General features: G+C 45.3%; 1 protein-coding gene across 1 annotated transcript in view; it reads left to right on the plus strand.

The window, feature by feature from the left end:
* The first annotated feature begins 480 nt into the window (after window positions 1-480).
* The window catches only part of LOC133425229 (SH3 domain-binding protein 4-A-like), a 30,970-nt gene continuing 8,818 nt past the window's right edge, over window positions 481-22,632 (plus strand). The window contains 10 exon segments of the mRNA XM_061715964.1: window positions 481-696; window positions 5,055-5,225; window positions 7,320-7,514; window positions 7,517-7,851; window positions 7,854-8,184; window positions 8,187-8,759; window positions 8,762-8,806; window positions 8,809-8,871; window positions 8,874-9,494; window positions 9,497-9,639. Coding sequence (XP_061571948.1) covers window positions 5,105-5,225; window positions 7,320-7,514; window positions 7,517-7,851; window positions 7,854-8,184; window positions 8,187-8,759; window positions 8,762-8,806; window positions 8,809-8,871; window positions 8,874-9,494; window positions 9,497-9,639 — 2,427 coding nt within the window. The 5' untranslated portion in view covers window positions 481-696; window positions 5,055-5,104.

Here is a 22,632-nt window from a genome sequence, read left to right on the forward strand (position 1 = left end):
ATGTGTTACAAATAAACTTGCCTTGCCTTTCTGCCTGGTACGTACTGCCAGTAACCAGGAGTGACTCATCTTCTGATTGTTTTTGACAAGTTTTATTGTTGATTAGAAGCACTTAGTGTGCAATAATTTTGTACAGCCGTACAAGCCGATAACGCAAATTCAGTTGTTTTCTCTTACGTGCGTGGCCCATGGATGTAGAACGTGGGGGGGCGTATAGATATATATAGGGGGCGTGGCCGCGCTGGCCCCGCCCCCAGTCGCGTTGGCCCCGCCCCATCCGCGTTGCCCCCACCATAGACATAATAAAGGGCCTCCGCCGCGTTGGCCCCGCCCCCTCCGCGGTGGCTCCGCCGCGTTGGCCCCGCCCCCAGCCGCGGTGGCCCCGCCCCCTCCGCGGTGGCTCCGCCTTGTTGGCCCCGCCCCCAGCCGCGTTGGCCCCGCCCCCTCCGCAGCGCACCTCACTTCTCTTCAGACCGGAGCGAAGACGGTCGGCAAACAGGACGCAGCTGAAATGATCCATGTTCAAAACTTCCAAGACCGAAAAGGGGAATTCTACTCATGTATTTTATTTGCGTTTCGAGTATTTATCATGTGAATTTTGAGGTCCGCGGGATAAAGAGCAGTTACGGGCTGTCCATCAGCTGCTCTCCATCACCTCCTCCCGACTTCCCCGAGCGCTCCGGCTTCCCGTCAGAGGTCAGTTCACATTCCAGCCGTATTAATACTTTACTACTTTTGCTTAACTTTTGAGCTGTCAAGTTCCGCATTTTGATTATAATTCACGAAAACAATGTGTAGGGATAAATTCGGCTTCACTCACGTGGGAAATATTGATGGCGTTTTGGAGATAAATGTGTCATTGGTGCTTTGATGTGTTATTTCTGTTTCTGCTGCTGTACAGTGAGTTTGTAGTTACAGTATCAAACGCTGGGACTTTATCTTTATTTCTTAGAATATTCTGTCAGTTCTGTAGTGGTATGGCATGCATTATTTATGCATCATGATTAGATAAGATGAATACACTGGCCCTACAATATTTGTTAAAGACTTTCCTATCTTTATTCTCGTTCACTGTTTTTGATAAATCTGACAAAGGTGAAGGAAAAGCTGAGGAGTGTGTGGGAGTGTGGGCTCCCTCTCCTCGAGCACCCTCGGCTCTGCCAATAAGGTCATCTGATAAGCTGAAAATCCTCTCTGTCTCACACACAAGCTTTAGGAGGACTGTTGTCATCTTTATCTCTTCTCAGCCTCCTCTTCCTCTCTGCACACCCCGTCTTTTTCCTCACCCCTCTCTTCATCTTTCCTCCCGAGTACTGCTGGATGCTTTTCTTTTCTTTCTCTCGTTCTCATCTTCTGTCTTTCCTCCAACTTTTCTGCTTTAACTATAAAATTTCCCCTCTTCAACTCTTCGGTCCCAGAAGCTTTCGTTCTGTCTGATCTCTTGCTCTTCTTCCCCTTTTCATGTTTTTATCATGCTTATTCTCTTCATCTTTTCCTTACCCCCCTGGTTTCTTGTCTTCTTCCACTTCCAGCTCTGACTTTCACCTCACCACTTTTCTGGTGATGTGTTGAAACTGGTGACGTGGTGAACATCTGTCACATCAGCCAGTCTGAGCTCGATATGAAAAATAAAATAATGGTGGATACGGTCACAATATATTTAAATATAATGTGGCAAATCTTTATAGAGATGTTTTGTATTTTACTCTTAAAATTTTCCAAACTGAAGCTGTGAATAGGAAATATATGTGATGGAAATGCAGGAACATAAATAAAAATGAGTGTTCATGCTCACATGAGCTGGTTTCTCTGCAGATTTGATAAACAAAACAAAATATTTCAAGTGGATTTTCAAGATAAAATTCATCTAAAATGTTTCTAATGCAGTGTTTTTCAGCCCAGGTCCTCAGGAACCCCTGGACTGCTCTGTCTTTCTGCTCCAACACACCTGATTCAGACGGATGGATCCCATCAGCTCCTCAGCGAGGTGTGCAGGTCTGTTGGTGACCCGTGGTGTGAGCCAGGTGTGTTGGAGCAGGTAAACGTCTAAAACAGGCCGGCCAGTCGCCCCCGAGGTCCTGGGTGGAGCAGCTGCTCTCAGAGTTTAGTTTAAACCCGTTTCCAGGGGGGTCTTCTACAGCCTCCTCTGACTTTAGGTTTTGTGTGGACGTGTAGTTGTATATTACTGCCTTCATAGGATTAAATGTATCTGTAGCGTGGATTTAGGTTTTAGGTCTGCAGCTCCTCAGTGACACTTAATTTATCTGGAACCTCATAATAACCTCTTAATAAATCCAGTATTTCAGCGTCGGAGCTAGCATGGTGACAATAAGTGTCAACCTAAAGAAAATCATGAAGTGTACGTTTGAAAACCTTTTGAGGAGTTTACAGGCTCTGAATCAGGTGACCTTTATTATTTTTAAGGTCAGTCACCGTGGCCAGTTTGTGATTTTACCTTCAGCCGAAAACAAAAGTTTAAAAAAAGTACTTTTTTCCCCTCTTTTTCTTAAAGCAGCAGATATTTTGCACGTCTTCTGCGCTGGACGCTGTTCTCCAGGACTTCTCACTTCCCGAATCTTTACAACATCGTTGGTAATTGAAACGTCATCATGCTCCTCTAGAGGGCTCCTGAGGTGAAACTGCTCATTAGAGGAGAACATAGTCCTCCAACATCTTTAATTAAAGTTATGTCGGAGTTGACACGTCCAAGGACGTCTTTACCCCGTGCTCACACTCATTTCTTCACCTGTTCTCGTGGAGCTTCAGAGCTGCGATGCTGCAGATGCTGCAGATGCTGCAGATGCTGCAGATGCTGCTGCAGATGCTGCAGATGCTGCAGATGCTGCAGATGCTGCAGATGCTGCAGATGCTACAGATGCTGCAAATGCTGCAGATGCTACAGATGCTGCAGATGCTCCAGTCGGACCATAGACTGTATAAGAAGAACTGGATAACCAAAATCAATTATTTGGAAAGACCGGCTTGAAGGAGGTGGTTTTGTGAGTTTTAATCCAGGTGTTTAGTTTCCGTCAGATGTTTCCAAGGATCTTTGAAGGGTTTTTCAGGATGTTTTGCAGAAGAAGGAAGCATAGTGAGAAGCGGTTTCACTCTTCTGCCGCCTGCTTTGATCTGGGATTATTGCCTGCTTGCAGGGTAAATTTATCAGTGGGTTTAAATTAAACTGAGACATTTGCCACTATCTGAGAGGTTTAAGGTTTCCAGTGTGCAGATGTCTCATTCTCTCCCCTGTAATCTGCTCATTTTGAACAGCTGCGATGGAGAAATGATGAACTCTCCTCCAGCTTACGGCTGCTTGAGACGGTTATTACAGCAACATTCATCCGGGGATTAGCAGCGACCGACGCTGGGCTAATTAAACTCCCGGCTCCCCGACGCGCTCGCCCTCCTCGGCTCTCAGTCTGACTGAAATGAGTTCACAACGCAGCGACTCTGAGAGCAGGCTCTGTTTGCAGCTTTGAGGACTCCTCACCCACAAGCCCTCCAGCAGTTTGCTGCAGAGCTGCTGAAAGCTGCCTTTTTTAAAAATGTCTCCTTCCTCTGTGATGGAAACTTCTCTGCTCATGTGATGTAGAACAGGAGTAAAAGTAGTCCGTGTTCCCGATTCTTCTCGGGGGGTCGTGGGTTTCCTCCGTGGAGTCCTTCAGCAGCTTCCAAGGGGATCACCGGCACCAGCCAACCTCCTGCTGCGCCTCCACCAGCCAGCAGCTCCGCGCCTCCAGCCACATCTTTGTCTGCCGGCTGGATATTGATCACAGCTCCCATTTCCTCCTGGGGGGGAGATGTTTTATTGATGAGTGCAAGAAAATGAAATGTTGGCTCAGAGGAGCGCTCAGATGAACAAATGGCGAACCAGCATCATCTTCCTCTGCGTCTGTTTGCTGCTCCTCCACCGACTGAACTTTTGAGGAAAAACCAGACAGAGAAATCAATAAAAGCACCAAAGTGTGCTCCTTTTGGATCAGCATCTTCTCATACAAGATCTTTAAAGACCTTCAGAGAGAGCTCATAATAACTTTTATTCATTTTTTCTTCTTTGGACGGTGAATATTAACTTCTAACACACATTAAAGTCAGAAGTTGAAGCTGTAGGACGAGTGGGAGGACACTTTTCTGTGGCAACAACAGGGATTCATATTATAGTTCAAACCATCTGTTTCCTCCCAAAAAAGTATTTTCTTAATTAAATGCAGAATAATGAGGTCTCACAGGAACTTAAATACTTTATCTCTTTATTCCAAACTGTTCTCTGAGGAGCGTATGTATAACCCTGATAATAACGGCTAATTTGTGGATTTATCTGAAAACAAACACCTGCAAGCGAATGAAAATCCTGCATCTGCACAAATTAACGCCGTTCATCACCGAAAGGCATTTCCACACATCCTCCTGCAGTCCGTGGCGCCGTAATCAGATTAAAATGGCATCATTAGTGTGTGAACACACAAATGCCGCCCTCGCCGCGTCCTGCGGGAATAATGAAGGCACTCGCGGCGTTTTGGGGCAGAACAATGTGTCGCTCGGTCTCTAATCAGATTAAGATCCTCGGCGGGATCACGGCTCGTACGGGAGGTTTTGATTCTGCCGGTGTGACGACAGACGGCAATTTCTGAATTAATTTAGTGAATTTATATCAACAAGGGGGGAAAAGGTGCTTAATCTGAGGTGCTTTGTCTTTTCTGGGGGCAAAGATGGAAGTTGGATGATGATAATGAGACGTCTCCAAAGTGTTTTCCAGCAGACCTCTTTAACTAATCAGTAATGTTGCATCAATGCATCTGCAAGTAAGCATTAAAAATACATATAAATGATCGCTTGCAGATGTCACTTGTGCATTAATTTACCATCTCCTGCATCAGAGTATAAATCTCCTGGGTTTCATGTCTTTACTTTTCGATTGTTCTTCCTCTAAATGATTGCTCTCTCTTCCCTCCATTGATTCAGTAAAAACTCTTGCAACTGTATTTTCTGCAGTTTTGAGGTTGTGGCGGGTTGTTTCCTCCCATCATGCCGTCTGTTTGTGTGATGTGTCTCAGGTGCAGATAAGAAGCCGCCGATGAGCCGGCGTTCTTGGTGAGTAGCGGCGATGGCTGCCCACCGAATCATCCGAGGGAACAACAACCACCTCCTCCCTCGCTGCAGGTCTGAGGGGACGCTGGTCGACCTGAGCGAAGGAGTCGCCGGCGCCAGTCTCAGCGATGTCAAAGGTCAGTGTTTCAGCCCAGCCTCGCCGCAATGTTAGAAAATGTTGCTTTGCCTAATTATAGATGTGAAGGAGAAATGAAGCTGGATAACAACTTTGTATCTTTCTGGAGCCGAACGGTGGACTTGCAAGTGAAGCTCTTTCCTCCTTCTTTCACTCGGTTGCAGCTTTGTTTATTTGCCCCATTTCACTAATGAGCCGGACTAAAAATAGGAAATTATGCTGCTCATTCGTTTAAATATACTTGAAACAAAGTTATACTTGATTTTAGATGAAAAGGGTTTTTATGTTTATGTTATGGAGGGGGGGGGGGTGCTTACAGTGGACATAAAATGTCGACACAAACATAAAGAAATTGCTTTTTTTTAAGTGTAAAGAATACAAATATATGAATTGTTGTACTTTTAAGATAATTGTGAATATTATATACATTTATAAAGCATTTAACATTGTTTATGTAATAATTGCTCGGGGGTTTATGTTCATGTTCTGGGTCTCTGGAAAGCGTCTGGAGACGACTTTTGTTATATTAGACGCTATATAAATAAAATTGAATTGAATTGAATTTTTAAAGCTACAACATCCTCTCATAATGAAGACTGAGTGCTGTCAGGGTTCAGATCAGAAACTTCTGTCAGCTGACGTGGTTCTGATTAGAACCGGGTCACTCTGGTATTCACCTAAATGCTCGGGGTTGTTCTCGGCTGTTATGGCCGAAAGCAGTTGCCAAGGAAACGGCGAGAAGCAGCTGATGAAAGGTACGAGTCAGGAGAGGACGAGGGACCGAGCCCTGTCAGAACCTGGACCGCAGAAGGAGAAAATATTACATATTATATTCCAAACACGGAGATATTTTGGTACAAAACTAAAGTCTATAAATGCCAGACGCCTTTGAGCCGTTTAATACAAACCAGAAAATTATTAAAATATAAACAACTAAATAAAAAATACACAAATTTGCGTAAGAATTTATAATGATAGGAAAAATAATTATTCAGAAATGGTTGAAAAGTCTTTTTTATGTCAATATATAATCAACACTTCAAATATACAAAAGTATTTGTTTAGGTGTTATTTCATTTGTGAAGCATTAAAAGGTTGAAATAAATCTAGTTAGAAAGGGTGGTTAGATTCAAGTTGTGTTTTGTAGTTAATTTAAGATATTCGCAATTATGAATTTGTTTGAATCATGTATTAGTTTGAATGTTGTATTTAAAAGACCGAACTTATCTTTATTTTGTACTATACGGGTGTGTAGACCTTTTATATCCACCATGAACCCATTTGGGCCCAAATCTCTGTGTAAACTGAAGCATTGTGGGTAATCAGCAGAGGTGTCTTCCAGTATTCACATCCATTACTCAGGTAGAAGTATAGATACTAGAGTTTAAAAATACTCCTGTAGAAGTTGAAGTATCAACTCAAGTTTTTTATTCAAGTAAAAGTATAAAAGTACTGGTTCAAAACTACTTAAAGTATAAAAGTAAAAGTAATGTAAGGGGGAAAAAAGCCATTAAGGACAAAAGCCATTGAAAATGAAGGTATCTTAGTATAATGCAAATATATTAAAGAAGCATATATGTGTACTATTGAGCATTAACATGTGTTTCAGAGAGCAGGAGATATGATGACTAGTTGCCTATAAGTATTGTAATGGTGCAAAAAGTCAAACTTCAGAGGCATGTTATCATTTATCCTAACCTTATTGGAATGTACATCCAAGTTTAGTTGCAGGAATCTGAGGGAACGGATTGTAAGAACAAAACTGGACAAGAACATCTGAAACAACCACAACCAAATTCACTCTATCCGGATGGAGCAATTTAACTGGATAGTTTTTTTTAAAGGCAGAAATGAAATAGAGTAACGAGGCTGTTTTTAAAATGTAAGGAGTAAAAAGTACAGATAATTGCGTGAAAATGTAAGGAGTAAAAGTAAAAAGTTGTCTGAAAAATAATTACTCCAGTGAAGTATAGATAACCAAAATTTCTACTTAAGTAAGGTAACGAAGTATTTGTACTTTGTTACTTGACACCTCTGGTAATCAGAGATAATACTTTTCCCTCATGACTGACTCGGTGCTCTCCTTCGTCCCCAGTGCCTTCTCCCAGTGCCTTAAAGCTGGACACCCAGGCGTCCTACGGAGCGGCGCAGGAGGTGGTGGCCATCAAGGACTACTGCCCCAGCAGCTTCACCACGCTCCGGTTCTCCAAGGGAGACCGTCTGTACGTGCTGGACACGTCGGGCGGGGAGTGGTGGTACGCCCACAACAACACGGAGATGGGCTACATCCCGGCGCCTACGTGCAGCCCCTCAACTTCAGGAACTCTTCGCTGAGCGACAGCGGGATGATCGACAGCATTGGCGAGGGCTACGAGGACGGGTCCAGGGAGTTTGGAGGTCTGGGCGAGTGGACGGGGATGAGCCTGAAGCCGTCCACGTTTTACAACAACCCCTTCAGCTGTCAGCTGGATCAGAACTACCAAGATGTGAGCGCCAGGACCTCCACGGATCTCATCCACCTGGACGCTCTGGCCTCCCCGTCGTCGGACACGAGTGCCGTCATGGTCAACGGCTCCAGCAGCTGCCAACCTCACCGACCCCTCCAGCACCCAACCGAGAAGTCGCCGCTATCTTTCAGAGAGATCATCCCTTTTCTAAGAGTAAACGTTCCCATAGTTTGTCCGAACTGTCCGTCCTGCAGGCGCAATCAAACCCTGTCTCCCCCCCGTCTGGGTTCTTCACGGGCCTCAAGGCCCCCTCGCCGGAGCAGTTCCAGAGCAGGGAGGACTTCAGGACGGCCTGGCTGAACCACAGGAAGCTGGCCCGGTCCTGCCACGACCTCCACTCCCTGGGCCAGAGTCCCGGCTGGGGCCAGACGCAGCCGGTGGAGACCAACATCGTCTGCAGGCTGGACAGTAACGGGGGGGTGGTGCAGCTCCCAGACACCCACATCAGCGTCCACGTCCCGAGGGCCACGTGGGCCCGGGAGACCACCAGCAGGTGTCCATGAAAGCCCTGCTGGACCCCCCCCTGGAGCTCAACGGAGACCGCTGCTCCACCGTCAGCCCCGTGGTGGAGATCAAGCTCAGCAACATGGAGACCAAGTCCTTCGTCACGCTGGAGATGAAGGTGGCGGTGGCGGTGAGGGCGGACAGCTACCACACCGCCCAGGTGCTCTGCGTCCGCAGCGACTGCAAGGAAGGGCCGTACACTCCCATCCCCAGCGCGTACCTGTACAAGGACACGGTGCAGGTGCAGCTGGACAGCCTGGAGCCGTGCATGTACATCGCCGTGGTGGTGCAGGCGCAGCACGCCGGCCCCCACACCAGCGTCTGGGAGCACGTGCACAGGAAGGTGACTCTGGGCGTGTACGGCCCCAAGCACATCCACCCCTCCTTCAAGGCCGTCGTAGCCATGTTTGGGCACGACTGCACGCCCAAAACCCTGCTGGTGGCCGAGGCGGCCCCCCCGGTGGCCGAGCCGGCCCCCCCGCCGGTGGCCCTCCACCTGTGGGGGAAGCACCAGTTTGCGTTGGGGTCCCCCAGGACCTGCAGGTGGGGCTGTACTCCAACATGTCCCACTACAGGTGAAGGCCGGCGAGGGCGCCGGGCTGATCCAGGGCTTCCAGGTGAAGCTGGGGAAAGTCAGCAGCTGCTGTTCGTCATCACGTCACACAACACCAGCAACATGGCAGATTTCACCCTCAGGGTGCAGGTGAAGGACGCGCTGGGCTGCATCCTCACCCAGTTCTGCGTCCAGACCCCACAACCGCCGCCCAAGACCTGCGCCAGGATCACCGGCCAGAGGAGGTTTCTCAAGAAGAGGGAGGTGGATAAAATTGTTCTGTCGCCGCTGGCTATTACCTCAAAATACCCCAAGTTCCAGGACCGGGGTATTACCAACCTCAAATTTGGCAAACTGATAAAGACGGTGATCCGGCAGAACAAGAACACCTACCTGCTGGAGTACAAGAAGGGGGACGTGATCGCTCTGCTCAGCGAGGAGAAGATCAAGCTACGGGGACAACTGCGCACCAAAGAGTGGTACATCGGATTCTACCAGGGGAAGATGGGGCTGGTTCACGCCAAGAATGTTCTGGTTCTGGGGAAGGTCAAGCCCATCTACTGGTGCGGGCCGGACCTGACCACCACCATGCTGCTGGATCAGATCCTCAAGCCTTGCAAGTTTTTCACCTACATCTACGCAACGGTGAGGACGGTGTTGATGGAGAACGTGGGCAACTGGAGGGCGTTTGCCGACGCCCTCGGATACGGAATTTGCCATTGAATTATTTCTGCCGGGCCGAGCTGGACAACGAACCGGAGAAGGTTGCGTCGGTCCTGGAGAAGCTGAAAGAGGAGTGCATCAACATGGAGAACAAGGACAGGAAGTCCTTCCAGCGCGAACTCATGATGGTAAGACCAGCTTCATGTCTCAAGGTCAAGTCTCGGGTCGCTAGATGTTCTCTTGCTCTCCAGACATTTCTCTCTGTCATTCTGATAAAGGTGTGGTTTGGTTCATCTCCTCCCAGAAGGAGGTCAGTCTGAACCGGGTCTCCTATTCTTGAAGGTTCCCAGTAGGGATGGGCGGTATAGACTAAAAAATGTATCACGATCATTTCTGGCATTTATCCCGATAACGATAAAAATGACGATAAAAAAAAATAAATTCAACTCCATCTTTTTAACTATAAATCTATCTCGCTCTCAGATCGCCATGTTTGTTACACAAAAACCTCATCAACGGAATTTATCTTTCTTTCTTTCTTCTTTCTTTCTTTCTTTCTTTCTTTCTTTCTTTCTTTCTTTCTTTCTTTCTTTCTTTCTTTCTTTCTTTCTTTCTTTCTTTCTTTCTTTCTTTCTTTCTTTCTTTCTTTCTTCTTTCTCCTTTTTCTTTCAGGATCATTTCTTTCTTTCTTTCTTTCTTTCTTTCTTTCTTTCTTTCTTTCTTTCTTTCTTTCTTTCTTTCTTTTCTTTCTTCTTTCTTTCTTCTTTTTCTTTCAGGATCATTTCTTTCTTTCTTTCTTTCTTTCTTTCTTTCTTTCTTTCTTCTTCTTTCTTCTTCTTTCTTCCTTTTTCTTTCAGGATCATTTCTTTCTTCTTTCTTTCTTTCTTTCTTTCTTTCTTTCTTTCTTTCTTTCTTTCTTTCTTCTCCTTTTTTCTTTCAGATCATTCTTTCTTTCTTTCTTTCTTTCTTTCTTTCTTTTCTTTCTTTCTTTCTTTCTTTCTTTCTTCTTTCTTTCTTTCTTTCTTTCTTCTTCTCTTTCTTCTTTCTTCTTCTCAATCAATCAATCAATCAATGACTTTATTTGTCCCCAAGGGGGTGATTAGATTTGCGACAAGAGAAGCACACAATGGGTAAATACATCAAATATACATAATAATTACAATAGTAGTATAGACCTAAGCTTCCCCCACTACATTTTCACCCACCTCTTTCTTTCTTCTTTCTTTCTTTCTTTCTTTCTTTCTTTCTTTCTTTCTTTCTTTCTTTCTTTCTTTCTTTCTTTCTTTCTTTCTTTCTTTCTTTCTTTCTTTCTTTCAGGCTCATTTCTTTCTTACTTTCAGGCTCATTTCTTTCTTTCTTTCTTTCTTTCTTTCTTTCTTTCTTTCTTTTTTTCTTTCTTCCTTTCTTTCTGGCTCATTTCCTTCCATCCTTCTTTGTGGATTCAACACAGAACCATAAATCAGCTTTTTACGTTTTTACCGTGAGATACAAATTCTTACCGTGGGGAATTCTTTTGACGGTTTATCGTGAACGGTAAAATATCACCCATTCCTAGTTCCCAGTGGCCTAAATCTGACTGTAAACTCTCATTAGGTCCATGAAGATGTATCCTGGTTGTAGAAGTCAACAGTGGCACGTCTACCTTCTTTGTTGTGATCGGGGTTTTAGTCACCATGGAAACAGTTTTTGCTGTTTCTCTGGTGGATTTGTGATGTTTTTGTTGATGTAATGATCTCCTCGACTCCACATTGGCAGCTCCAGTCAAACACCTGACGTCGTCTCACCTGAGTCAACCATCCAGACAACTGTCAAAAAACTGCCGAGCTACAATAACATCCTGATTTAGCAGATTTTAGCATCTCAATAAAGTCTGACCAGAGTTGCAGCTGAAGGTAAAACATGATTGAAAATGTAATTACAGATGATCTTCTATATTACTGTAAGGTTTTGATATATATATACAGGACTGTCTCAGAAAATTAGAATATTGTGATAAAGTTCTTTATTTTCTGTAATGCAATTAAAAAAACAAAAACATCATACATTCTGGATTCATTACAAATCAACTGAAATATTGCAAGCCTTTTATTATTTTAATATTGCTGATTATGGTTTACAGTTTAAGATTAAGATTCCCAGAAGTTGAGTTTTCTTAAGCTGTAAGCCATGATCAGCAATATTAAAATAATAAAAGTCTTGCAATATTTCAGTTGATTTGGAATGAATCCAGAATGGATGACATTTTTTGTTTTTGTAATTGCATTACAGAAAATCACAATATTCTAATTTTCTGATTTTCTTGTGGCTAAAGCTATGAAATTGGACTTAAAACATGTCACTTTAATTTACTAATTCTTTTTGTTGGATAAGAAATGTTTAGTCTTAAATACCTGACATGTTTCAGATGTTTTCGGTGATGAAGGTGAAAGGAATCACAGAAACATCTCAGGTATTTAAAAAAACTACAAATTTCTTGTCCGACAAAAAGAATTAGCAAATTAAATTGTAAAGCAATGGACAAATTAACTTTATTAAATTAAAACATGTCACTTTTTCACAGAAAAAGGTCAGTCATTTTAAATGCTCAAAAACAGTAGAAAGATAACACTGGTGTTCTCTGCTTCAGAGAGGCGTTAGATCGAGGAAAGGCACGTTTTTCCCTTCAGGACGAACACATGTTCACAGCAAGTTGCCATTTCTCACAGAAGTCGCCCCAAAAGCATGAAACTGGGGCTATTCTTCATTCCTGGCCTGCAGACCCACTCGCTGATCAGATTACTGCAAAGAACAATGTCCTCCAGCAACTTTTATTCTGAAATGAAGCCCGTTATTAAGTGAGAGCAGACCATCTATCTCCCGGCTGCTGCATCATTGATTTATATTGCAAATGAGTCAAATTTCCCACAAAGAGCAAAGCTCCTCGCCGTGGAAACGATCTGCAACATGAGTTTTCTTTCTGTCCTGCAGCCTGTTCTGTATAGTGTGTCACATCCCGAGTGTGGAGGGGGTTTGAGTCCTCGGGCTCGGTCATGTGAGTGGGAAACTACTCGTCTTTCACCCGGAGGTAGCTCGCCGGGGCAACGGCATCACGAGCACATTCCTGCCAATGGAAAGCATCACTATAAACCTCAACATTTGCATTCATGGTGAGACTGATGCTCGCAGGCCTCCGGCCGGCCGCCCGGTTTGACAGTACTTCAATGAGGGTTTAACGCGTCTGCAGTAGGAATGGGTGATATTTTACCGTTCACGATAAACCGTCAAAGAAATTCCCCACGGTAAGAATTTGTCATCTCACGGTAAAAATAATAATAAAATTATGAAATAATTCCCATTGATGACGGTTTGTGTAAAGCTGATTTATGGTTCTGTAGCTAAATCAAGCACAACGTAAGTCGAAGGAAGGAAGGAGGAAGGAAGGGAAGGAAGGAAGGAAGGAAGGAAGGGAAGGAAGGAAGGAAGGAAGGAAGGAAGGAAGGAAGGAAGAAAGGAAGAAGGAAGAAGAAAGAAGAAAGAAAGAAAGAAGAAGAAAGAAGAAAGAAGAAAGAAAGAAAAGAAAAGAAAGAAAAGAAGAGAAAGAAAGAAAGAAAGAAAGAAAGAAAGAAAGAAAGAAAGAAAGAACCGTTGATACGTGTTTGTGTAACAAACATGGAGGATCTGAGTCATTCCAGTTTTGCAGTACAGGTGTAACTCATTTAATTGGTTTTTATTAAATCAGTTTAATTGGTGTAGTTTAGTAGCATTTAGTATCTTTTAGAGCAGTGATTTGGGGGCTCCAAAGACTGAATGTGGTGATAGATTTATAGTTAAAAAGGATTGGTATTTTTTTTATCGTCATTTTTATTGTTATCGGGATAAATGCCAGAAATTATCGTGATACATTTTTTAGTCCATACCGCCCAGCCCTAGTCTGCAGCTCCATGCAGCTGCAGGTTCCAGCAGCTGAGTTAAATGTGGCGTTCGCTGCATCTGCAGCTGAAGATGCATTTAGCCTCCCGGTGTTCTGCAGGAGCTGAGCTGCATCTTCATCATCTCACCGTGTCCAGAGGGAGATGGGCGTCATTTATGTTTAATGAACGGCTTCTATTCTGGAAGCGAACCTTTCTGTTTGCTCCGCCGCGGCGCTCTCATCACCTCATCCTTCACTTCGTTCACTTCGTGATGCTGAATATTTACTCAAAAATGAAACATTCAGATGTCCTTAGCGGCGTCCTGGAGTTGTAATCAGACGTCAGAAAGACTTTATTAGCCAAGGACGACGGGGAAGTTTGCCTCACTAGATTGGTATTGAGGAACAGAGATAATAGGAGCGTGCCCGCTCGTGCACTCCTCTAATTCTGTCGAAGGTTGTATCACTACAGCAGCATTTTATATCGACTCTCTGATCAAAGAAAGTCACCTAGAATTAACAACCAAAGTAAGCAACAGCCTGATGATGATGAGAAGCTGCAGTGATGTGTTGCTGGGCCGGGCCGGGTTACAGTGGGCCAGTCACCCCTGACCTGAATTTTGGGCCGATGGCCCTGGTACTGCCTTCTCTGACCCCGACCATGATGTATATAAACTGCAGTTCCTCTACCGACCACTAGGAGTGGGTCAGATTCTGACCTTCATGTTACAATGTTCAAGTTTAGGTTTGCTTTGGGCTTCTGTTACTTTTCCATCTTAAACCCTGTTTCAAGAGGCTCCATCAGAGACCAAACCAGAAGAACCAGGAGGAAGAAGAGGGTGAAGTTGTAGTCTGGAGGCTAAGAACTTGTATTTAACTTCCTAGCGACTGTGTGATCTGGGTTTTTTCTCACCAACCCTCCTCACAGACTCTACAAGCAGAACTAAACATCCTCATTTCAAGGTCGGTACTCAAAGTAGGGCTGGGCAATATATCGAGATTTTAATATATATCGATATATTTTCAAACCCGATATGGTACGAGACAATATCGTTTATATCGATTAAAATTGTTTTTTTTTTTTTTTTTAATGATTTTGATATAGCTTATTTTGTGACAAATTGACTTGAATGTTTTATTTGAGATTTGCACGAATGTTTTGTTATTTGCACAACCGTCAACCTCAGTGGAAAAGTCTGCCTGTTACTGTCTACATTGTATTAATTACACAGTGTATGAGTTGGGATAGGCTCCAGCAGACCCCCGTGACCCTGCAAAGGATAAAGCGGGTATAGATAATGGATGGATGGATGGGTGTATTTTAATTTAATTGTTATGCAGGAAAGGGATATTTGTTTTATTTTATTCAAGAAGCATTTTTATTCTATATATGCAGGCAGTTTATTTTTATTTCATTTGTTTTATACATTTTGATATTGTGCAGACCTCTGTTAATAAAGGAACCTGTGTGACATTTGGAACGAGGCTTTGTATTAAAACTGACTGTTTTTTTAAGGGTTCGCCTCAGAAAAAAATGAAGCTAACAGAGATGCTAACAGAGATGCTAACAGAGATGCTAACAGAGATGCTATGCTATAATGCTTTGGGGGAAACCCCAATTATGGCACAGAAAAAATATCGATATATATCGAATATCGCCATTCAGCTAAAAAATATGGAGATATGACTTTTGGTCCATATCGCCCAGCCCTAACTGAAACATCCCAACGAGGGCCGGCAGGCCTCGTCTGGATGCATGTGTGCGGCCGGACGAGCCCGGCCTCCTCCTGCCGGCCGGCCCTCCGCCGGTCTCTCAAGGTCTAGTTTTGTAATACTTGAGGCTGATCCGCGTGGATAATCCCCCCCACACCCCCCTGAAATATCCACATCTTTGTTTGTTCCCACTGGTTCTCATTCAACAGTCGCAGCACAAACAAGGCGCTGCTAATCTGGCCGTGGTCAGTCTCCGGTGGACCACGTGGGTTTGATAATCAGGTTAACGGAGGCAGCTGACCGGGATCATGAACCTGTTGCGAGGGAAAGGCGTTAAATTATTGATAAGTGACGCTAGAAAAGGCTTTATGTGTATTTATATTAGTAAAAGTGTGAACCAGGGTGCTAAGACTTGTCTGTGGGCATCTTTTAAATGAAAGTACTCTCCGGTCCACACAAGCCGACAGGCGTTCCCGTGAAACCTGAGCAGGCATTGATGGGGATGGACACGACACCAGGGGTGGGCGGCACCTGACACCGGCCCGGCGGACCTGCTGAGGCGTCGGGTTGCAGGCGGCGGAGGATAGATTGAGAGGTCGTGTTCGCCGTCGGAGGAGAGCCTGTTTAATAATAGATCCCAGCGCTCATTGTCAGTCCTGCCGTCTGAAAGCAGAGCCGTGTCTGTGACAGCCGTCACATAGAATCAGCTGCTGATTCAAACACAGAAGAGCAGCTGACTGTCTTCACCTCCATCTGCACTTTATCTTTAGTTTCTTTAGAATAAAAGGTGCACAATCAAGTTTTGAATTTGTACCAGAAATATGAACCTTTTTATAATGTTTCTAACAACTTTAGTTTAGTCTCTCTGTACTTGATTGTAAGCAGCAGGACAAGTTATTTTTATAAAGCAAAAACACTTTATTTTAAAGTTTCTTGCGACATTATTAATCACAGATATGGTGGGTTTGTAAAAAATCCTTTGATGGTAAATTAATTTGATCCAAAACAACAAAAATGATGCTCAACTTTTGATAAATTCTCTACTTGTATCGCGCCAACTAACACCAAATATATATATCCTTTATTTAACCAGGTAAAAAAACTCATTGAGATGAAAAACCTCTTTTCCAAGAGTGACCTGGCCAAAATGGCATCATAAAAACAATACAACAATACATACAAACACAGACAGTCAGTCACACATTCCGGAGAAACAATAGTAAAACAATAGTAAAATGTACACAACGGGGCAGTCACAAGAACCGAGAGAGCTAATTAAGTATACTAGACGACTAAATGTGGTGTTCAGGTACTTTACTAACAGAACCAGGTCAGGACTCGGTTAATCCAGATTCAGAGTCCAGATACCTTGGATCTCGACTACAAGAACCTCAGACTTTTACCTTTTTTGTTGGACTTTAAAAGAGATTACAGTTCAGAATCTGCCAAAGAAACTTCAGATGTCCGAGTTCTGGTCCCTGTGTAACTGAAACTCAGCAGCCTTTGAGAGGTGGGGCTTACGAATGTGGATGTCCAGATACCAGTACTGGAAATACTATGGTACCTGTTGAGTAGGTACTAATGTAAAAGTACCATTATGGCGCTTTTATGCTAGTACCTACTCAGCGCGACTTGACTCGTCTTGTCCTCGTTTGTTTTTAGACACCCAGATGAGAAGTGGGCGGGTTGGAGAAGCTGCTGTGACGTATTTGATTGTGTGATCTAAACGGAGAAGACAATTCAATTCAATTCAATTTTATTTATATAGCGTCTAATACAACAGAGTTGTCTCTAGACGCTTTCCAGAGACCCATACCCAGAACATGACCCCCGAGCAGTTATTACATAAACAATGGCAGGTAAAAACTCCCCTAGTGGGAGAAAAACCTTAAGCCAAACAGTGGCAAGGAAAAACTCCCCTTTAGGAGGGAAGAAACCTTTAGCAGGACCAGGCTCGTAAGGGGGGACCCTCCTGCCGAAGGCCAGACTGGTGGGTCAGGGACGGCAACAGCACAGCAGGCAGGTGGAAGCAGCAACGGGATGACCAGGGGTGGGGACCGCAGGCAGGTGGAAGCAGCAACGGGATGACCAGGGGTGGGGACCGCAGGCCAGCACGCAGCTCCCGACAACACTGTAGAATGTAAGAATAGATGTAGAACCTGGAGGAGATGATAGATGTGCTGCTGGGTCTGTGGCTTGTGTTTGATATCAAGTTAAAAAATGAGAGTGAGAGAAACTTAATGCGGTGACGCTTTTTTTTTAGTTTGTTTGTCTCTGCGCTGCTGAAAAGTCAGCTGGAGCCGTGAGCAGCTATGAAGAGACAGAGCTCCTGGTGGATCTGGTCGTTCCTTATCGCCTCTAGATCCCTTTTTAATTCTCTCCTCAGCACCAGGTTTATGAACATCTGACCCTCAGAGTTGGACCATGAAACAGACTTTTACGTTGCCATTGCCTGTTGGATAAAATGCCTGACTCAGACGTCTGACTCCAACCCCCCGACCAATCCGTCGCCCGTAGTATGATGATGTCAGATACAGCCGACTCAGCACGCTTAGAACCTCGGCAGAATAGTTACAGAAAAAAAAATCTACTCGGCACGCCTCCACCCGCCTCCACCCCTAGTGGAAAAGCGCAAAACGGGGGCTAGGCGAGTCGTGCTGAGTAGGTACTAGTGTAAAAGTGCCATAAAGGCTGAATTTAGGTTCTGTATTAAACCAACGCAGAGTCTACACCGTCACCGTGACGCCGTCGTGAACCCTTCAGACTTCACTCCATTTCCCCGCGGTGCAGCGCCCCACCAGAGCGCTAGTTGATACTTTGTTTAGCTTCCATTTTTTCCGGTCAGAGTGAATCAAAGAGATAAGGACAACTATCGTGCAAAAAAACAAAACAACCCCCCACCAAAAAATCACACACACACACGAAGAAAAGAGCGCTGAAAGTTCACGACTGCTTCACGAACCGGAACCGGAAATGCGTTGCTACCAAGCAAACCAATCACAGCCCTCTCGGTCTGCGTTGGGTCTGCGTCGCCTCCGAAAGATGGATGAATGATGAGGTATGGATGAGGGATGGATGAGGGATGGATGGATGGATGGATGGATGGATGAGGGAGGGATGGATGGATGGATGGATGGAGGGAGGGAGGGAGGGATGGATGGATGGATGGATGAGGGATGGATGGATGAGGGAGGGATGGATGGATGGATGGATGGATGGATGAGGGATGGATGGATGAGGGAGGGATGGATGGATGGATGGAGGGAGGGAGGGATGAGGGAGGGATGGATGGATGGATGGAGGGAGGGAGGGGTGAGGGAGGGATGGATGGATGGATGGATGGAGGGAGGGAGGGAGGGAGGGAGGGAGGGAGGGAGGGAGGGAGGGATGGATGGATGGATGGCTGGATGGATTGATGGATGGATGGATGAGGGATAGATGGATGAGGGAGGGATGGATGGATGGATGGATGGATGGATGGATGGATGGATGGATGGATGGATGGATGGATGGATGGATGGATGGATGGATGGATGGATGGATGGATGGATGGATGGATGGATGGATGGATGATGTCTGCGCTTGGTCTGATCAGTTGTATTGAACAACAGACACGCGCATCATTGCACATATATTTATTGATATGCACAGACTAGTACAGATTTAGGTCTGTAATGGAACGTGACTGTTGATATTTATAAGGGAAAAAACGAAAAAAAAACGAAAAAAACTAATTTTTGAAAAAAAAAAAAAACGGCCCATAGCGCGAGGCCCCGTGCGGTCGCACGGTTCGCACACCCCTTGCGGCGGCCCTGCTGATATGTGACGTTCAGCCCAGCTGAACCGCTGGAGCCGCGGTTCCCCCCGTTTCCCGGGTCACAAATCGCTCTTCAGGTCATGGATATCTGTTTGTTGTCAGTTAAAAAAAAAAGAAAATTGTTTAATTTCTTGTTTCAATGATGAAAGTCTCCAAACAGTAGAGGTAGTACCGTAGTCTGATAGCAGTCTGATAAGGAGCTCTGACGGGATAAGTTGTGAAAGGAAACACTGAACCAGATGACTAAAATAAAATACTCATAGTTTTTTCTCACGCCTCACCTTAATTAATTTCTCAATTTATTTATTTATTCATGTTAATTTATTCTGAAAAGAGCTCATTTCTAAATGGTTATTTCTTGTTAATCTTGGTGGTGTTTTCAGGAGTTTTATTGGGACGCTGAGCAGAGCTGTTTTATCTTCTGAGCAGATTTCTGGGGGCGTTTCTGAGCTTCACTGTCAGGACTTTTTATTTCTATTATGGTCTGTTTTCCATCATCGTCAGACCTGTCTAGCTGTTCCTCCGTTTGTCTGGACGGTTGTTGATCAAGCTTGTCGTCCTGTCACTTCCGTCTCCTCCTCCCCGTTGGTCCCTTCCTTCATGAATCCGTCTCATTTCCACTTGTCAGCATCGTCCTCCCTCCTCTTCCTCTCCCACCGAAGGCTTTTGTGAGCGAAGGCAGTTTTCCCGACAGCCGCCCGGTCAGCTGTCAGCGGCGTCTGTCCGCCGGCTTCGGGGCCTTCCTGCTCCGCCTTGTGCCGACGCCGCCTCCCCCCCGTGGAGCAGAGCTATTTTTGGAACTGAATCTCATTGCTGGGTAATAACGTGGAAACGGTGATCTAGAGATGGAGGAAGAAAGGTGCTGAGGTGCTGAGGTGCTGAGGTGCTGCGGTGCTGCGGTTTTTAAGTGAAGAACAGAAGTTGTTTAACAGCTTTGAGGACACGGCTGATCGTCTTCGTCAGCGGCAGGGCCAGTTTCAGTCCACTCCGCTTCACAGGTAAATCTGGGTTCAAAATCTGCTGTTTGTTGACGCCAGGTGCTGCTGATCAACATCATTGATGAACTGATTAAGAGCGGATGTTGAGACCTCTATAAAAGCAGTCCTGTGGACAGGGGAGACCGAGGTGGAGATGTCTGGTCTTAATATGCAGGACCGTGTTTGGAGACACCTCAGACCCGTCGGTCAGTTCTGTCCCACACCGAAGCCTCAGAATCACTCCAATAATTTCTCCACAAAAGGAAAATAAAAAAGGATAAACAAGATTATGAGTCTCACTGTGCTTCCACAAATGATCCCCTCACCGAGTTCACAAGGACGTTTTTTCCACGTAGGATGATTTAATAAAACACAGCAGCAGCAGGAGGAACAGGCAGGAGCTTTAAGACTTTAAGACCTGGTTCTGACTCGAGGGACTGGAATGTAAATGAGTCCAGCTGGAGCTCAAACAACAGCTGACAGTCCTGAAGCAGCGGCTGACCTTTGGGCCCATCTGGTCCCGTTTGAGAGGACCGCTCAGGTCTCAGGACACCGGGACGGACCTCCTAACCACCTGACCTCCTAACCACCTGACCTCCTAACCTCCTAACCTCCTAACCACCTGACCTCCTAACCACCTGACCTCCTAACCTCCTAACCTCCTAACCACCTGACCTCCTAACCACCTGACCTCTTAACCTCCGCCTTGAACCCAAACTCCTCCCTGGTTCCTGCTTTTAATCTCTTCCGGCTTTGAGCCTCTGATATACATTTGAACACATCACTCACGTCTGCAATGAGGTCACCTGTCAGGTCAGCTTAACAACGGGTCAGCACACCTGTCGGGTCAACGCACCTGTCGGGTCAACACACCACGTCAACACAACACCAGGTCAACACACCAGGTCAACACAACAATTCAATTCAATTCAATTCAATTTTATTTATATAGCGTCTAATACAACAAAAATTGTCTCTAGACGCTTTCCAGAGACCCAGAACATAAACCCCCGAGCAATTATTACATAAACAATGGCAGGTAAAAACTCCCCTAGTGGGAGAAAAGCCTTAAGCCAAACAGTGGCAAGAAAAACTCCCCTTTAGGAGGGAAGAAACCTGGACCAGGACCTGGATCATAAGGGTGGATCCTCCTGCCGAGGGCCAGACTGGGGGTCAGGGATGGCAACAGCACAGCAGGCAGGTGGAAGCAGCAACGTGATGATCGGGGGTGGGGACCGCAGGCAGGTGGAAGCAGCAACGGGATGACCGGGGGTGGGGACCGCAGGCAGGTGGAAGCAGCAGCGGGATGACCGGGGGTGGGGACAGCAGGCAGGTGGAAGCAGCAGTGGGATGACCGGGGGTGGGGACCGCAGGCCAGCACGCAGCTCCCAAAGCTCCGGCCCAATCAGCAAGCCCCAGGTTGGGCTGCAGGGTCGGGGAAAGGTTGAGAAGGGGCAGGGCCAGGGAGAGGAGTCTTGACGGACAAATCTCTTCCCCGCCTGACCGGGCCGTTACCCTGCCTCTCTCACTCCCACGCTGCAGGTTCCGGTGTTTTGCATTCAGAGATGCTCTTCGCCACCGGCAGAGGATGCTGCACCATGTACAAAAGAGAAAAAAGTGAAGAAAAGGGGGGGCCAGCACAAAAAACTACAGGAGCGACTCTAACACACTAGAGTTTACACTACCTACAGATTTACCAACACCAGCTAGAGGTTTACTAAACACTAACTATAAGCTTTACTAAACAGAAAGGTTTTAAGTTTAGTTTTAAAGGTGGACGTGGTGTCAGTCTCCTTAACCCAGATTGGAAGTTGGTTCCATAGTAATGGTGCCTGATAGCAGAACGCCCGCCCTCCAAATCTACATTTCGATACTCTAGGAACTACGAGTAAACCTGCACTCTGAGAACGGAGAGCTCTGCCAGGAACATAAGGCACTATCAGGTCTTGCAAATAATGCGGAGCTAAGCCGTTTTGGGCTTTTTACGCAAGTAATACAATTTTTAATTGGATTCTGAATTTTACGGGTAGCCAATGGAGCGACGCTAACACTGGAGAGACGTGGTCTCTCCTGCTGATTCCTGTCAGCACTCGTGCTGCTGCATTCTGGATCAGCTGGAACCTATTCATCAAATTACTTGGACATCCTGCTAACAACACATTACAGTAATCTAGTCTAGAAGATACAAACGCATGAACTAGTTTTTCTGCATCACTCTGCGAGAGGATTTTCCTAATCTTTGCAATATTAGGGAGATGGAAAAACGCTATTTTACAAACCTGATTAACATATGGTTTAAACGACAAATCCTGATCGAAAACAACACCAAGGTTTCTCACAGTTGCACTGGAAGCCATCGCAACACCATCTAGTCCCTTCCTAAGATGCTCTGGACCAAGAATGATAACCTCTGTTTTATCTGAATTTAGAAGCAAGAAATTTCTGGACATCCAGTTCTTGATGTCCCTAAGACATACCTGAAGTTTAACTAACGGTTCTGTTTCATCCGGCTTCATAGACAAATAGAGCTGCGTATCATCAGCATAACAATGAAAGTGTATGCCGTGATTCTGGATTATACTTCCCAATGGCTGCATCTATAAACTGAACAAGATTGGCCCGAGCACTGAACCCTGCGGAACACCATAACAGACCCTTGACTGTTCTGAAGAAACTTCATGTACATGAACAAACTGGAACCTGTCAGATAGATATGATTTAAACCAACGTAGAGCTGTCCCTTTAATCCCAACAACATGCTCTAACCTGTGCAGTAAAATGCCAT

The sequence above is a fragment of the Cololabis saira genome, chromosome 24, assembly GCF_033807715.1.
Source record: "Cololabis saira isolate AMF1-May2022 chromosome 24, fColSai1.1, whole genome shotgun sequence".
NCBI lineage: Eukaryota > Metazoa > Chordata > Actinopteri > Beloniformes > Belonidae > Cololabis > Cololabis saira.